Below are 16958 nucleotides of genomic sequence, written 5' to 3' on the forward strand. Positions count from 1 at the left end.
TAGGAGCCGCACAATGAGGGGCGGGGCACGCTTCCGGCGCCTGCCGCGCGGGCCGACGGGAAATGGAGTCCGAGGCTCCTCCCGCCTCCCCCCCCCCCCACCGGAGCGGCGCTAAGCTGCTCCAGGGTTCCGCAGAAGCGGGGTAGGCGGAGGCGTGGGCCATTGTGCTGGGAACGAGCTTTATCGATGTGAAGGACCAGAGAACGCTCTGCAGTAAGAGGCCCATCGCTTGATAAAATGACCTAAAAAAACCCCCACAATTCTCTGAGTCTTTACCCCACAAGTGAAGTATCTGTGGTTGCTCTTTACGGCGCCTGAGGTTTTCCTGACAAGAGAGTCGCAAGTATACTCGCAAGTCTTCAGGCCAATGGAGAAGTGCTTCCGTAGAATGAAATTTCAACAAATCAGTAGGATTTTTTTTTTTTTAAAGACGGAAAATGCTGCAATTAAAAGCTTGGGAGCTTCGGTTTCGCCTAAAGACATTTCGCAGAGTCCTTCAGACGTAATTCATGGGGGAGGAGTGAAGAGTTGTGCATTAAAGGCTTCTTTCTACTTCCTGCACCAGGCGATAAGGAGAAGAGTACTTACTGGAACTCCGTTCCCGAGTTGATAGGTTTGTGGTTAGTCTAACACGAAAAGTGAGACCCTCTGGGAGAGCCAGAGGTTAAAGTGAACTGGGCGGAGACCCTAGGAAGACCTCTTGGATCCCGAACAATGACCGAGTCCTCACACTTGAGGGAAAGAGGGAAAGGTCGCCAATAAGTCATGTGCAAAGGAAACTGGGGCCCTGGACCTCCCCGAGCCGAATAAAGACTGCAAGCGAGGAGCAAGCCCGGGAGGGAGGCAGCCCGCAGGGCATGCCGGGGGTTGTAGTCCGGGGCCTCCCGCGGCCCTGCGGGCCGAGCGGCTGGAGCTCCAAGGGGAAGCCGAACGGACCCTCGGCTCCCAGGTGCCCTGCCTGAGGAGAAGGCTAGCGCCCCCTTTTGCGAGACTCCCGGTTTCCCGGAGCAACGGGGGGAGGGGCCACGAGGTTGCCCTGGTTACGCTCCCTTCCGCCCCTCCCCACCCCCGCCGCGGGATGCCCTAGATGTCCTTATTAGGGCATGAGCCTCCAGAGGGCGTGTCCAGCCCGAGCGCCGGCTTTAGGCTCCTTTTAAGGCTGCGCGAGGGAGGAGGCGGGCTCGCGAGCCAGCCCGAGAAGGGGGTCCGCGAACGAGGCGGCCGGCGGCTTCCGGCGCGACAGCCGCGGCTCGCCGGCCGTGCCAATCCCCGGAGAGACCACCGTGCTCCGCTGGGCCGCCCCCCGCCACCGCGGGGCGCCCGCTCCCGAGGAGCCACAAAAGCCACCCGCGTGCCAGGGGGCGCCCCTCGGTCCCCCTCGCCGTCCACCTAAGCCTGAGCATCCCCGGCTCCGCGCCCTCACGAGCTCCTCCTGCCACTCCTGCCTTAGTTCATCCCTTGCACCCCTTCACGGATGTGTCCCCCGCAGACATCCCCGCGCCCGTGCCCGCCCCTCGCCCCCCCCCCCCCCCCGCCCCCCCCCCCCCTTCCAGCCTCCTCTACCACAGCGAGCCCGAAAGAGCCTGTCGAGGCCCCAAAGCGAGCCCAGCTCGGGTCTCCAGCCGGCCCTCCCGGGCACAGGGGGCGCTGTCCGCCTCCTAATGGCACAATAGTTTTGCTCTCGAATTTTGGAGAGGACGAGGGCGGGTCAAAGCTCTGTGGCCTGGATGGGGCCCGTCCCCAGGGCTGGTGCTCGCGGGTCCTGGGGGCGGTCCGAAGGGAAAGGGGGCGCACGCCTAACTTCCAACCAGCCCGTCACAGCAGCAGGGGAGCGGGGAGCGCTCCCTGAGCTGGTGCACCGCCGGGTTGGACGGGTCCTGCTCGCAATCAGATGTTCTCATCCCAACGGCCGGCCCGTCGAAGTCCCCATCTCAGAGGGTTGTTCTTGTGAGGCTCCAAAAGAGCCAGTCTAGACCTAATGGCGGAGCCGGTCCGCCTGGGCCGGAAGCGCCCGCTGCCGGTTTGCCCCAACCCTCTCTTCGTTCAGTGGCTGACCGAGTGGCGAGACGAGGCAGCCAGCAGAGGGCGTCACACGCGCTTCGTGTTTCAGAAGGTGAGTCCCAGCTGGCTGCTCCGGTGCCCAGCCAGGTGATCCGTGAATCCCGGCCTGAGGAGCTCCTCTTCTCCCTTGGGCTCGCCAGGCGCTGCGCTCCCTTCGTCGGTACCCGCTACCACTGCGCAGCGGGAAAGAAGCGAAGATCCTCCAGCACTTCGGAGACAGGCTCTGCCGGATGCTGGACGAGCGGCTGAAGCAGCACCTGGCATCGGGCGGTGAGCGCCTCGGGGAGTTAGTTGGTGATCCCCTAAATTTCTTAGTGTAGGCTGTGTCTACCTTGGAAACCTTGGCTTCAAATTCCGCACTCTCATTGTGGTTGCTCTTCGACCCAGGGCTAGTAATTGATGCTCTGTAAGCCCGGTAGTTGTCACATACAAAGCTAGCTGACTGAGCCGGCGTGGGTGGTGTGAAGCAGGTCTGTAATCCAGCGTTTAAGAGGTGGGGTGAAAGAGTCAGGAGTTCAAGAGCATTCTCAATTACATACCGAGTTCAAGGCCAGCCTGGGCTATTTGAGACTGTCTCAAAAAATGACAAGGGGTCAGGCATGGTGATGCATGCTTTTAATCCCAGCAATCAGAGGAGACAGAGGCAGGAAGATCTTTGTGAGTTTGAGGCCAGTGCGGGCTTCACTCAGTGAGACCCTGTCTCAAAACCAAAACCCCAACCAGGGGATCCAGCCCCCAGTTCTGCCCTCTTCTAGCATTGTGCTCCAGTGATGCACAGACGCGCAGGTGAACACTCATACATACAATAAAGCAACAAAAAAGGTTTTAAAATATGACACCCAGAGCTGGGCATGGTGACTGGTGACACACACCTGTAATCCTAGCGCCCTGGGAGGCAGAGGTGGGCAGATCTTGGTGAGTTCAAGGCCAACCTGGTCTGCAAAGTGAGTCAGGGACAGCCAAGGCTACACAGAGAAATCCTGTCTTGAAAAACAAAAACAAAAAGAGATACCCAAATTCACAAAGTGGGCAGACTACATCCATGCTCCTCCTGGCAGCCAAATTGGGTGCAGGACTGACTTTCTTCTGTCCTCCTCAGGGGACCATGCCCCCAGCCCACCATCTGCAAAGAAGAATGAAGCCAGCGAAGGACCACCTGCTCAAGTCCAGGACTCTTCCACGCCAGTGAGGATTGGGAAAGGGAGTAGAAAGCTCTCTGGGAGAGTTGGGAGCAGGACTTCTTGGTTTGAGGGATTTACCAGCTCTGTGTCCAGCTCTGGCTGATTTAGACTGTCCTGGTGTCTTACCCTCTTTGAGAGGCTCTATCTTAATTCCTAAGTAGGATTATTGAGACAGCTGTAGATGGAGTTCCAAAGGAAGCTGCTGAGAGAGCCAGCCCCCAAAGTTGAGACTTCTGTTATGTCCTTGTTCTCGTTCTCCAGTAGTGGTAGCTGGAGGCTGGGGTCGGCACATAACCCCAGCCTTTGTTGCTGCTCTGGCCACCATCACATTCCGTATTTAGAGAGGTTTAGAGCATCATCTCCAGGCCCACAGAGCCTGCTGAAGCCTCAGCTGATACTGACAGGTATTTGAATTCAGAGTCCCTGTCTCTCTCAGGTTCCCGCCCAGCCTCAAGCAGGGAGCACTAGTGCTGGCTATTGGCCAGCTCAGAACTCAGGTGCGCGTGAGATCCTGCTGCAGCTCTACAGGGAGCACCTGATAAGCAGTCAGGTATGTGGCTGGGGCGAGGCGGGAGGCTCCCAGAAGTGCCTGGGTGGTGATCAGACTGGCCACACCCTATCAGGGTGAGGAAGAGCCCCAGCCCCGAACCTTCCCTCACTGCTACCATGGTTTCAGAATCCTGATGGCCACGGCTTCCTAATGAAGGAGGAGCTGCTGCAGAAATGTGCCCAGAAGGCCCCCAGGGTGAGCATCCAGCTGAGAGTGGGCAGGCAAAGCCCACTGCAGTTCTCCCTTCATGGCAGGCAGCCTTGGTATGCAACCTGACCCAAATGCGGCATATGGCTAGGGTACACGAAGTTTAGGCTTGGAGATAGTAGAGCCTCTCTGAGGGTCTCCTTTCCTTTCACAGGTAGTTCCTGGAAGTTCAAGACCCTGGCCTGCCCTTCGAGGCCTCCTTCACAGGAACCTCGTCCTCAGAACACACCGGCCAGCCAGGTGTGGGCAACCTAACGAGGCGGGGATGGGGCTCACGTAGGGTCAGAACTTTCTCAGGCTCTACAATGGCCAAGCAAATTCAGACCTGGTGCCTCGGAGGCTGGGGAAGGCCAGCCTTCCCCACTAAAAGCCTCATCATTGGGAGGCCTGGGAAGTACGAGCAGCTGGGGGGAGGGAAGAGCGTATAGTGCTGAATGAAGACTGGGAAGGAGCTGTGAGACACACTGCAAAGCTGCAGTGCTGTTAGGGAGGCCCTGAGGAGACTGATCTGAGGGACAGGGAGACAGGGGAGGTGGGGAGCCATTGAACTTATACCGAGGAGGAGGAGGAGTTTCCCAGGTACAAAGAAGGTAAAACCAGCCAGCCGTGGTGGCACAAACCTTTAATCCCAGCACTAGGGAGGCGGAGGCAGGCTGATCTCCGAGTTCAAGGCCAGCCTGGGCCTTGTTTTTTTGTATTTGAAAAACAAAAACAAAACATAAAAAGCACACAGAGGCTTACTTAGCCCTGCACAGTGGGGCCCATCTGTAATTTCAGCACCCTGGAAGGCAAAGACGGTTGGATCTCTATGTTCGAGGCCAGCCTGGTCTACAAAGTGAGTCCAGGACAGCCAAGCTACACAGAGAAACCCTGTCTTGAAAAACCAGGGAAAAAAAAAAGGTAAAACTGTGTGTCAATCACCTCCCAGGTATGCACTGACACCAGAGGGCCTGGAGCTGGCCCAGAAGCTGGCCAGCTCAGAAGGCCCGAGCACTCTGAACACTGGGATTAGGCCAGAGGAGCCCCGTGGAGAGGAGTCAGCAGTTCCAGAAGCTGCCTTGTCAGAACCGTAAGGAGGAGAAATGGGGGCAACCATACCCCTATCTCAGGGACCTGGAACTGGGCCACGGCTGCCCCTGTGGGTTGTGGGGAACTGCCCTGGCAATGAGCGTTCTGGCCTTGTTCACAGCCTCCGTTCCCTCATAGTGGCGGCACCAGTGAGGGGGCCGTGCAGCAGCAACCACTGGAGCTGAGGCCGGGCGAGTACAAGGTGCTGCTGTGTGTGGATATTGGCGAAACCAGAGGGTTCGTGAAGTGGGGGCAGCCTTGAAGACTGGAGGGTGTTGGAAGGTGGTGGTGCTGGCTCACCCTGACCTTGGCCTTCTTTCTGGAAATGTCAGGGCAGGGCACAGGCCAGAAATGCTCCGAGAGCTGCAGCGGCTGCATGTGCCCCACACCGTTCGCAAGCTGCATGTGGGGGACTTTGTGTGGGTGGCCCAGGAGACCAGGCCTGGAGACTCAGGTATGGGGCCATGGGAAGGCATGGGAGGCCGGCCTGCGTGGGTGTGAGGTAGCTGCTAACGCTCTTCTCGGGTTCTTGGCAGCAAGACCTGGGGAGTTAGTCCTGGACCACATTGTGGAACGCAAGCGGCTAGATGACCTATGCAGCAGCATCATCGATGGCCGCTTCCGAGAGCAGAAGGTGCCTTGGGCAGCCCGCCTCACTTCTTGCTTCCTTCACCTAGAAAACACTACTGGCTGGCCGCAAAGCAGAGCACCAGAGGCCTCCAGCCATGCTCTGAGCCCCGTTTAAGCCATGCAGGCGCACAGTAGGAACACAAGGCTCTCTAGGCAGGCTGGAGACCGCTTGAGTACCTAGGCCAAGAGAGCCAGACTTCTAGGATTGGAAGTGCAGAGGCTGTGGCCAAATCTCAGCAGCAGGGCTGGCCCTAGGGTCACAGAGGCTGACAGGCGAAGGGAGGCTTGGAGGACGCGTCATGTCCAGGGGTTCAGAGCTTTCCTACAGGAGTCATAGTGTGGCTGCTCCCCTAAGATGGCCGGCCCAAACAGGTGGGCATTTGGGCCTGACCCACTCTGCTTCTGTCCGCCTTCCTAGTTCCGCCTGAAGCGCTGTGGCCTGGGGCACCGGGTATACTTGGTGGAGGAACATGGATCTGTCCACAACCTCAGCCTTCCTGAGAGTACATTGTTGCAGGCTGTCACAAACACACAGGTGAGCTCGGAGGGCAGGGCCAGGCTGGCCAGAGATTTTGTGGTCCATGGCTCAGGCCAGGAGCCACCTCCCTCCGGTCCTCTCCTCCAGGTCATTGATGGCTTCTTTGTGAAGCGTACCATGGATATTAAGGAGTCAGCTGGCTATCTGGCCCTTTTGACGAAGGGCCTGGAAAGACTGTACCAGGTGAGCAAATGCCTTTGTCCAGCACTGGGCCCCTGCCCGGTGTCTACTACCCAAGCAAGGAGAGGTGGGATCCTGTTCCTCAGGCTTCCCGCTGAGGCCTGGGAAAAGACTAGGTGGGGGCTAGCCCTTAGAGCCTCCCCTGGCCTCAGTCCCCTCTTCCATCAGGGCCGCACCCTGCGCAGCCGCCCCTGGGGAACCCCGGGGGCTGCTGAACCAGGAGCAGAGCCTTCCACCAATCCTCTCTGCTCGCTCCTCACCTTCAGTGACTTCAATGCAGAAGCTGTCAAGAATAAGGTACCAGCCTTGCCTCGCCTTGCTTAGGTGGCCTGGTCCCAGTTCCCCCCTAACACAAGCCTACCCCAACCCCAGGCCCAGTCTGTGCGAGAAGTATTTGCCCGGCAGCTGATGCAGGTGCGTGGACTGAGTGGGGAGAAGGCAGCAGCCCTGGTGGATCGATACAGCACTCCCGCCAGGTATGCCCAGAGAGCCTCCGCGGGTTCCTCTGCCCTCCTGTATGGAGTTCAGTATAAGCAATGCTGCTGCTAAGCAAGGCTGGCTCTGTGCGGGAACCCTGGCAGGTTCTGTCCCAGTGCTTCCAGGAGGGCGGCAGGATGAAACAAGGGTGTCCAGACTCCTCCAGTCTAGCCTGAAGCCCTCCCGCCTTAGCTCTCATGTCTCATGATGCTTGCCCAGACAATCAGCCCTTGTATGCCCACCTCCAGCCTCCTGGCTGCTTACGATGCCTGTGCCACCCCTAAGGAGCAGGAGATGCTGCTGAGCACCATCAAGTGTGGGCGTCTGCAGAGGTACGGATAATCACAGTCTATGGAGAAGGCTGGGTTGCCTGGGGCACCAGGCTGACCTCCTGACTCTTTCTTACAGAAACCTGGGACCTGCTCTAAGCAGGACCCTGTACCAGCTGTACTGCAGCCACGGCCCTCTGACCTGAGCGACACCGGGAGACACAGCCCCGCACCCATCTGCACCTCCACCAAGGCTTGCTAGCTTTCTAACTGGGATCCTTCAGCTATAATAAAAATGTAAATGTTTGTGGTCTTGGGTGTTGAGGAAGCAATGTCAAGGTCCTGAGAATGCAGGAACTGGGAGACTACACCTTGTGATCCAATGGTTTTTGCTTTGTGGTGACTAGTGGAACCCGAAGCCTCATGGGTGCTTGGCAATTCCTCTCCCCCATAATAATGACCTTCGGCCTTTACAGTGTCTGTCTCCCTCCTAAAACCCAGCTTGGCCTAGAACTTGCTATGTAACCCAGGTTGGCCTGGAACTCCCAGTCTTCCTGGGCCACCTTCCAATTAAAGGTATGGGCCGCCATACCTGGCCCATATGGGTTGGTTGGTTGGTTGGTTGGTTGGTTGGTTGGTTGGTTGGTTGGTTTTTAAAGCAAACTCCTGCCTAAGCATGATTGTTCACAACTATAATGTGTCAAGCCAGACAGACCCTATCCAAAAATGAATGAATAAACAAACAAAACCCTTCAGAGCTTGGGCACGCCCTGGTAAGGAGATAGTCAGTGAGGCACTCTCTCCTCCAGTGTGACTAGATGGCCCCTGGGCAAGTGAGTTTCTTTGAGAAAAGGTACCACAACTTGGGATAGAAAAGTGTTCTCAGTCCAGTTGCCTCATTTTGGTGATTTGAAAACAGTAGGGCTTGTCCAAATGCATAGTTTAGGGTTAGGGCTAGGGCGGTAACCCTGAAACTCTTGGCACTGACCTGAACATGGTCTCTGGGGCCCCGCATCAGCCAGGCACTGCGGTAGGGCCTCATGTGTATGCTGCTTAGAACTCCCTGCTCGGGTCCGTTCTGAAGGAAGACTCTTAGCCCTGGAACCTTCGGGTGGGATTGGCCTGAGTCTCTCACATGCCAGCCGCTTTCCATGCTGAGGTTACTCACCCACCTCAGCCAGGACTCCTTTCTCCCTTTATTGTCCTTCACATCATTGTCCCTTTAAGCAGAACAGCCACCCCTAAGCCCCAGGCTCCTTAAGCTATGGAAGGGATAAAAAGGGGTCCCACCCAACCCTTCCTGAGGGTCATCTTCAGAAGGTGTAGGCTCCCACAAAGACGGTGAGTCTCAGTACAGAGCTGGCCCGGTAGCTCATAAGGGAGTTCATGGTGACCATCTCCAGGTCCAACACGTACTCCCGGGGTCCTGTCACTGGCCTGGCAAGAACCAGCATGGCGCTGACATTGTTGATTTGCTGCAGAGCAGAGTGGACGGCAGAACATAGAGATGGTGTTAGCCTATGAGCCAGGACCCTCCTCCAGCATCCCCCCTGCCCTGCAGCCTGATGTTGGGAAACAGTCTCATCAGACTGCCACTCAAGTTCTTATCCAGCTCTGACCGCTGGGCGTTTCTCTCTGCTCCAGTACCTGAATCCCTGCCACCGGTTCTCTCCATCAGCTCTCTCCTGACTCCTATTCACCTTGATCTTCCCTCTATCATAACTACCTGATGACTCAAGTTTGGGGGTTGATGGGCCTGTGGTGCCCCAGAGCTGTCCCGCCTCTGCTTCAAAGTATTCAGTTCTCTCTCAATATTATGGTGCTGGAGAACTAAGGGCCTGCTGAATAAAGCACTCGTTCTGCCACGGGAGCTGGGTGTGCCGTCAGCCCCAAAGCAACTTGGAAAGTAAGTTCTGACAGAAACATCTCAATGCTGAAGACAGCATGAGGACCATGGTTCAAGACCCTCAGACCAGCACCAACATCCCTGTCATCTTCCCCTTGCCACAGAGCTAGAGTTTCTGAAGGAACCACTTTTCTTGTTCAAGTCAAAGCCCATTAACCGACTGCCTATTAGGACTGCCCATGGCAAGTGTAATAGGAATGTGGAGTATGTCTGACTTCTGACATGAGCCCACATCCTAGGACAGGGCTTTGAGAGACGAGGCAGGGCAGCTCCCACTTAGATGACTTCAGGTGTTCTCTTTTAGAGTATTCGAGTCAGTTTGGTGTGAGCGGAGAGGCACCTTACCCTAATGTAGAAGTCCCCTTGCGTGTTTCCAGCACGGATCTGGAAGGCATTGTAGGCGCCGGGGTAGACGGAGGTTGCCTGGATCTGAAACACGTCGGCAGGCACACTGCGCTCTGAGGTGATGCTCACGTAGCGGTGCACGATGGACGAAGGCTGCTCTCGACACAGGGGGTTGGAGGCAGGACAGAGGCAGCGGCTAGAGACCCAAGAGGGACAGGAGTGAGGGTGGGGCCCGCTTCCCAGATACCCTCCTCCTAGAGGGAAACCCAAGCATACAAGACTACCACTCCCAGGAGACATCACGGGCACTCACCTGCTTAATTAAACTACTTAACCCCACAGACCTCTGGGAATCGTGGTAACCACAGGAAACCGCCCTCAGGTTGACTCACTTGTCCGAAGAAACTTGGACATAGGGCTCCACACAACGGTTCGTGTCCACACAGCGGTAGCCCCCATGAAAGTTGACACAGGTTTGGGCCTCAGAACACTGGTGTGCACCTGATTCACACTCGTCAATGTCTGTGCCAAGGGAGGTGGGGTTGGACTCCAGGACTGGCAGTAAGCTACTGTCCTCTAAACACCTGCCCATCCCCCAGACGCACCAGTACCTTGGCAGAGCCTCGTGGCCAGCAGCTGGTAGCCTTGTGGGCAGTGACAGGAGAATCGGCCTGGCTCGTTGACACAGCGATACTGGCAGAGGTAGCTGGAGTAGCTGCACTCATCGATATCTGAAGGAGGGTGGGGATGAGGACCCTGGGCCAAGGGTAGTCCTCACAACTGAGCCTCATGGACATTTACTGAGAGAGCCCAGCCCCCGCCCCCCCCATAAGGCTGGATGCGGGAAGAGAAGGAATGAAGTAAACCCGGAGTGCTCGGAAGGGGGACTGAAGGTTTCAGTGGAGGGTTAGAGGGATATAACTCTGGGGAAGAGTACTTGCCTAACACGCTTGAGGCTCTAGGTTCCATCCCAGCAAGGAAAGGGAGAGGAAAAAGAAAAGAAAGAGAATAGAAAGGTTTGAAGCTTGGCATGGTGCTAATATGTCTATAATCCCAGCATCTGGGAGGGAGAAGCAGGAGGATTATACCAAGTTCAAGGCCAGCCTGGTCCACATAGGGAGTCCAGCCAGGATTATGGTAAGTTCAAAGCCAACCAGGTCTACATAACAAGACCCTTCCTCAAAAAACAAACAGCAGGGTGTTTGATCACAACCCTTGGGAGGCAGAGGCTGAAGCAAGCAGATCTGTCTGAGGCCAGCCTGGTCTACACAAGAGACTCCAGGCTGTCCAGAGCTACAGAGTGAGACCCTGTCTCAAAATAGCAACTGACCTTCAAGCTTACAGAGGACCTCTCTTCCCCAGGACTTCACAAATACTCAAGAAACAAAGTACCAGCCAACATGGCAGCCTGTACCTTTGATCCTGGCACTACTGAGCAGATCTTTGCAGGCTAGCCTGGTCTACATAGAATGCTTCACAACAGCCAGGATTACACAGATTCTGTCTCAAAAAATATCAGAGGGTCTGGAGAGATGGCTGAGTGGTTGAGAGCACTGCTTGCTCTTCCAAAGGACCTGAGTTCAATTCCCAGCAACTACTTGGTGGCTCACAACCATCTATACTGGGATCTGATGCCCTCTTCTGGCGTGCAGGTGCACATGCAGGCAGAACACTATTATTATACATAATAAATAAGTCTAAAAAAAAAAAAGCATCAGAAATCTAGAGCCTTGGGAATGAGTCTTACTAAATAGTTTTAGAAAGGTTCATTTCCATGCCAGTCAAATGAGTAGGCTGGCCTAGAGGAACCCTACAGGCCTAACCAGCTCTATTTTTTCCCAAGTCCTGTAATCCTCAGTCACAATACCCAGCCTTTGGCTGAGTGTGAGCCCTACCCAGAGCAGGCTATCCCTTTCCGTCTGTCCCTCTCACACAGCTGAACGCCAATAGTGCTGTTTCACGGCAGAACATAAACGGAGGACATGCCGGGTCACACGGTGAGAAGGCTGGGAGGAAGCCCTGGCCCCATCTCATCCCTCCCGTTTGCACTTTGACAAGTGACTTCACCTCTGTAAGTGAGAAGATGGAAGTCACCACTGTCTCTGAGCTTTCTGCCTGCTTTTTACAATTCTGCCAACACACCTGGGAGAGCATCAATGTCCTGCTTGCAAAAGTAAATCCTCACTGACCCGATTAAATGAGACCGGACGTGTAAGGTACAAACAAACGGGGCGTCCCCCTTCTGCCTGGCGCCTGATGCGGCCTACCATTACTGCCCCTCGCGCTCCACGTACTCCCTGCGGCATGTGCCCAGAAAGAAGAGAGACTTGGCTCAGTGCAGGAGTCCAACGCAAGTCAGCTCAACTTTCAGGAAGACTGGCACCCACATCCTTCTCTGTCTCTCCAACAGGCTCTGGTAGCACCTAACATACCAACCCCACCGAGCTGGGAGTGCCCAGCAACCAGCTTGCGATGGAGTTCATGCAGGTCGGTGGTGCAGAGAATGAAACACAGAAACCTCAAAAAAAAAAAAAAAAATGACTACGTGACTGGAGGTGGCCCGGCTCGCCGCACATCCTAGGGGACCAACACAGTATGCAGGAGACAAGCAGACCCTCACCACTGCAGGAGAAACCGTCCCGGTGCAGCTCGTAGCCCTGGTTACAGCGGCACAGGAAGGTCCCATAGGAGTTGAAGCAGCGCTGCTCACATGGGGCTCCCATGTCACACTCATTCACGTCTGAGGGGGCCAGGAAAACGGTGGTGAGAGCCGACGCACTGCCCGCAGCCCCCCTCCACTCAGGCTCAGGGAAGGAGATCCTGCCCCCACCTCACCCACCTCTTCCCGGGACCCCAGAGCCTGGTCTGGCACAGCCTCACCCACACAAGAGCGGTTGTTAGGTCCCAGCTGGAAGCCTGGCTCGCACTGGCAGCGAAAAGAGCCTGGCAGGTTCACACACCGGTGCTGGCAATAGCGGTAGCGACACTCGTCTATGTCTGAGATGGGGATGGGAAGGGGGGAGGGGGAGGAGAGTCAGCAGGGGGCCCTGAGCTGGCCCGCTCCTGTCTTTGCCCAGAAGCTGAGTTAAGCCACCCACCTACGTTTAGTCTTCTGTGTCCAGTGACAGGAGGGCACCAACAGCCTAGGCCAGGCCAAGGTCACCAAGCAAGACCTGGGAAGGCCACCCTCAGAACTCACCCACACATTCCGGTCCAATTTTTCGGTAACCGTCAGGGCAGGTGCACTGGTAGGAGCCAGGAAGGTTATGACAGTCCTGGCTAGGGCGACAGTCGTGCAAAGCCTGGGCACACTCGTCCACATCTGTGGGAGACACCATTCAGCCCGTGCCTGGAGTCCCACAGGCTACTGGTCATGTCAGGAACTGCAACTTGGGAGGAGGTAGCCCACGCTAGACGTCATTCACATGGGCATATGGGCGTTGGCACCAGAACATGAGCATGTAATTCAGATCCTCCCAATAGCATAAAGGACAGTTTGGTGCCGGGGAGGCACCAGAAAAAGTACCCGTTAGGTGAGCATGTAAAATAAGACCCTATTGGGTCTGGGAGCACATGCCTTTAATTCCAGCACTGGAGGTGGGGGGAGGCAGAGGCAGGAGATTCTCAGTGAGTTTCAAGCCAGCCAGAACTACAATGTGAGACACTGTCTTCAAAACAAGCAAGCAAACAAACAAACAAACAAACAAGGCCTTGTCCATTTATACCCCTCAGCTAACTCTAGGACAAGGACCTTCCCTCCTCCAAGGCCAATGGTTCCCAAGGCTGAGTCCAGATCACAAAGCTGGCCGAGGCTAGGAGCATTGCTCTTGCATGTCTGTGCAGGAAATGAGGGGCTGCTGGGGACTTCCTGGGCCAGCAGGTCATGCATTTAACCTGCAGATGAGGGTTGGATGCTTCTCTGAGGAGCCAGAGGCCTCTCAGCAAGGAGGAAGCACGAGGTCTGAGGTATGTCATAGGGAAGATTATTTATGACTTTGTTAGTTAATTAACTAACTTCTTAAGTAAGCTCTCACGTAGCTCGGGTTGGCCTCAAACTCCTTACGCATCTGAGGATGGCCGTTAGCTTTGGATGCACTTGCCTCTACCTCCGAAGTGGTGGATTACAAGTGTGCCACCATACTTGTTTTTTTGTGGTGCTGGAGATCAAACTTAGAGTCTCAAAAAACCAAAGTCCATAGCAAGGCAATGGTGGAACAGAGGCAGGCAGATCTCTGTGAGTTCGAGGTTGAGGCCAGCCTACAGAGTGAGTTCCAGGACAGCCAGGGCTACACACAAAAACCCTGTCTCAACCTCCTTCTTTCCCCCAGAGAAAAAAGTGCTTCTAGAGGATTAAGACAAATAAGAATGAAAGATGCCAAGAGGATTACTTTGTACAGTAAATACAAGGCAAGGCATGTTGGTGCATGCCTGCAATCCCAGCACTCAGAGACGCAGAGGCAAATGGGTCTCTGTGAGTTCAAGGCCAGCCTAGTTTACAAATCCAGGACAGCCAAGGCTACACAGAGAAACCTTGTCTCGGAAAAACCAAAAACCAAAAAAGACTGGTAAGAGGTCTGCACCCCTCCCCCCCTACTTACCCACACAGCTCGCCTGTTCATCGGGCTCGTAGCCTGGTGGGCAAGGATTGGGATGTTGAGCAGAGGCCGCAGATGGTGGAGGTCCTTCGCCTTGTAGGTCACTGATGACAGCAGCAGAGCGGGGCAGGCACAGATAGCCCCCGTAGTGGTTGATGCATTTCATTTCGCCCTTGCAGGCCTCGGGGATAGTCAGGCACTCATTGACATCTGCAGAGAAGGGCCTGCTGGGCACAGCCAGTCACCTGGGCTGGCCCTGGGAGGCAGAAGCCCAACTTGGCCTTCTCTAAGATGAGCAATCGAGCAAGGCCTTCTCTCTGCTCAGCAAACTAAGGCTGTTGACCCAGAACCCCTCCCAAGGGATTTGCAGGATTGGGGGTGGGGCCCTCTATTTCACACTGTTGTCCCCATTCCTCCTGCCTCCAAGCCAGTTTCCATTCCTCCTCAAAACCCTGCCTCTATCTCTGCCCAAGAGTAACCGACAGGCCTGCTTGACCCAGGGTGTACTGCTCTCCCAGCTTGCGCTGGGATAGGCGGATACAGAGTAGTTCTGGGAAAGTGTGCGTATTTCCGATCCTCTGGGCAATAGCCAGGTGCTCTCTCCCCCACTACAGGACAGAGGCAGAAAATTTGTTGGGCTTCTTGAAGGTGTAGGGCTCCTAACGGAGTGGCACAGCTGGCTTTGGCTCAGCCGAGCTGGGCAGTGCAAAGGTTCCTGCGCAGCTATGGGTGTCCCTGGGAAACAAGAGTCCCCTTCTCTGTTCCTGAAGACGGCCAGTACCGCGGGCATACTCACCCCGGCAGTGCTGGCTGCCCGCATCCCACTCGTAGCCATCTGTACATTCCTGGAAGGGAACCCGAAGTGGCCAGTGACCACCCTGGCAGTCTACTCCAACTGGCCAGGCCAAGACCAGGGCCTGAGCTCAGTCATGCTCAGGTCAGCTCCACACAATGGCCTCCAGCCTCCCACCAAGCAAGCAGGGCAGAACTTTTCCCAGAAGCAGCCACCCCAGTATTCTGGTCTCACTGTCCTTCCCATCCCCTCCCAAGCTGGTGACCCCGTGGTCCCCACCGTGTAGCTGTCCGATTCTTCTGAATCCTGTGGGGACGCTGCTCCCAAGAGCAACAGCAGAAGCGCCCAGAGCAGTAAAGACCCGGGGAGGCAGGAAGCAAAAGGGAGCATCCTGGGGCTGGGAGATGGTGAGCAGGAATCAGAGGCCTCTGCCACGGCACCCCCCATTCCCTGTCCCAGGAAAGGAAGCCTGGGTCCCAGCTGTCTCATCTCAGGACTGCGCTGGGAGCTCCGGAGCCTTCCAGGGCTGGGGATAGAGTCCTTTCGCAGGCCTAGGGCCCAGGCCCGAAATCCAGGACCGCCCCGCCCCGCCCCCGCCCCGCGAGTCGTGGAGCGCAGGCCTCTCGGCTCCGCGCAGCGCGGACTCGGCCAGCACCCGGCCCGCGCCCTCCCTCGGCTGGCGACCACTCACACGTCGACTCCGGCGGTGCCTGCGGGCGGACGGACGGACGGACCGCGCAGCTCACTGGACGCGCGGCCCCAGGAAGCGCCCCCCGCCCGCCCGCCCGCCGCGGCCCACCCCGGCGCCTCCGCCCGCCCTTCGGCGGATTCCTGAGCCCGCGCCAGGGGGAGGGACCCCGACCCCCCGGCTCCTCCGCCCGGGGCCGGCCACAGGCCCCCACCCGGTCCCCCGCGGCGGCGCCTGGAGCCGCCCTCGGGCGCCCAGCCAGAGTTCCCCAATGCTTGGGTCGTTGGGCCACTGACCTTGATGCCTGACCCCCAAACTCACCTGGGGACCCCAGACCCTGACTCAAAGTGTTATTCTGTCCACCTAGACCCTTTCTAACCTGTGTCTCCAGAATCCCATACTGTGTGCTCGCACCTCAGTGTAGCGATGCACCCAGACCCCGATTCTGCGCATCTCAGAACCTACTGGGCACCTCAGACCTCCAGATCCTACTACTTTCAGGATTTTATCCCGTGCTCCCACACCGTCACTGAGACGGTCTCGAGGCTTCATCGAAGGCTTCCGGACCCTCGTCCAGGCATAAAACTAACTGTTGAGCTCTCTCTGCCCATCACCTCCGGGGCCTCCAGGTGGTCTCTTTACTGAGGGGCCCTGCTGCCCCTAAGCCTGCGCAAAGCCACAGCAGAGGGGCGAGGGCAGCCGCTGTCTTGGCCCGAAATGAATGGAAGCCCCTGAGAAGACGGGCAAGCTTGAACTTGGGGGAGGAGGTCACTGGGGCCCAGGGCCAACCCTTTCCCGACCCTCTTCCCACCCAGGTCCCCTACTGGGTTTCCGCCTCCGTCCCCCCCTCCCCCCCCAGCGAAGATCACGCCTTGGAGGCGGAGTCAGGGTGCCTTTAGCTCCCAGGAAGGGGGGAATGGGACGGACTTCGCGTTCCCCACGTCTCAGGGCGGGACTAGACGGGAAAGGCTTGTGTGTGCAGGGTTCCTGAGCCTGGCCCAGACCGCCAGCGTCCCCAGCAGTCTTCCTTCCCCAACCTCTTTCCATCTTCATTTATTAATCTATCTATCTATCTATCTATCATCTATCATCAACTGTCTATTTATCTGTCTGTCTATGTCTTTTTGAGATAGGGTCTCACAATGTAGCTCAGACTGTTCAGGAACTCACTGTGTAGACCAGGTTAACCTCGAACTCACAGAGATACTCCTGCCTCTGCCTCCCAGCTGCTTGGATGAAAAGTGTGCTTGCACCTCCACGCTTGGCTCTGCCTTGTAATCCCAGCACTCACTCGGGGAGGCAGAGGCAGGTGGATCTCCGTGAACGGTCAAGGACAGCTTGGGCTACAGAGAGAGTCCAGGGCAGCCAAGGTTACACAGAGAAAGCCTGTGTCGAAGAAAAAAAAAAAATCTGTTCCATCTCATTGAATTGTCTGAGTGATGACGCGTGTGGAATGTACATGTGTGCCGA

General features: G+C 56.6%; 2 protein-coding genes across 5 annotated transcripts; one reads left to right on the forward strand and one right to left on the reverse strand.

Moving 5' to 3' along the window:
- Positions 1-1632: 1632 nt before the first annotated feature.
- Mus81 (MUS81 structure-specific endonuclease subunit) lies at positions 1633-7467 on the forward strand. The gene is made up of 16 exons (XM_055610469.1): positions 1633-2113; positions 2202-2331; positions 3161-3246; positions 3679-3792; positions 3919-3987; positions 4154-4239; positions 4928-5068; positions 5206-5304; positions 5400-5521; positions 5604-5701; positions 6116-6232; positions 6323-6418; positions 6584-6712; positions 6788-6891; positions 7141-7224; positions 7301-7467. Exons 1-16 carry the CDS (start codon positions 1979-1981, stop codon positions 7365-7367), a joined length of 1677 nt encoding a protein of 558 aa, XP_055466444.1. The 5' UTR covers positions 1633-1978; the 3' UTR covers positions 7368-7467.
- An 877-nt stretch (positions 7468-8344) lies between these two features.
- Efemp2 (EGF containing fibulin extracellular matrix protein 2) lies at positions 8345-15885 on the reverse strand. 4 transcript variants are annotated; one of them, XM_055610471.1, is made up of 13 exons: positions 15868-15885; positions 15080-15197; positions 14804-14852; positions 14011-14217; positions 12612-12734; positions 12293-12409; positions 12033-12152; positions 11849-11930; positions 10354-10370; positions 10024-10143; positions 9805-9934; positions 9413-9608; positions 8345-8636 (listed from the first exon to the last, which is right to left on the reverse strand). In XM_055610471.1, the coding sequence occupies exons 2-13, from the start codon at positions 15188-15190 to the stop codon at positions 8475-8477; spliced, it is 1434 nt and encodes a 477-aa protein (XP_055466446.1). In that variant the 5' UTR covers positions 15191-15197; positions 15868-15885; the 3' UTR covers positions 8345-8474. The 4 variants fall into 4 exon arrangements, with proteins under 4 accessions (XP_055466446.1, XP_055466448.1, XP_055466445.1 ...); XM_055610473.1 differs by lacking the exon at positions 15868-15885 and adding an exon at positions 15492-15549; XM_055610470.1 differs by lacking the exon at positions 15868-15885 and having other exon boundaries at positions 15080-15381.
- Positions 15886-16958: the final 1073 nt, after the last annotated feature.

The sequence above is a fragment of the Psammomys obesus genome, unplaced genomic scaffold (assembly GCF_907164565.1).
Source record: "Psammomys obesus unplaced genomic scaffold, mPsaObe1.curated_primary_1811, whole genome shotgun sequence".
NCBI lineage: Eukaryota > Metazoa > Chordata > Mammalia > Rodentia > Muridae > Psammomys > Psammomys obesus.

Excerpts from the sequence above, each read along its gene's own strand:
- Mus81 (XM_055610469.1), top strand. The coding sequence starts at position 1,979 with ATGGCGGAGCCGGTCCGCCTGGGCCGGAAGCGCCCGCTGCCGGTTTGC. Across the intron at positions 5,305-5,399 it reads GATATTGGCGAAACCAGAGG|GGCAGGGCACAGGCCAGAAA; the intron begins GTTCGTGAAGTG and ends TGGAAATGTCAG. Across the intron at positions 6,713-6,787 it reads CAGAAGCTGTCAAGAATAAG|GCCCAGTCTGTGCGAGAAGT; the intron begins GTACCAGCCTTG and ends CCCCAACCCCAG.
- Efemp2 (XM_055610470.1), bottom strand. The coding sequence starts at position 15,289 with ATGAGACAGCTGGGACCCAGGCTTCCTTTCCTGGGACAGGGAATGGGG. Across the intron at positions 14,853-15,079 it reads AAGAATCGGACAGCTACACG|GAATGTACAGATGGCTACGA; the intron begins GTGGGGACCACG and ends GTTCCCTTCCAG. Across the intron at positions 12,153-12,292 it reads TAACAACCGCTCTTGTGTGG|ACGTGAATGAGTGTGACATG; the intron begins GTGAGGCTGTGC and ends TGGCCCCCTCAG.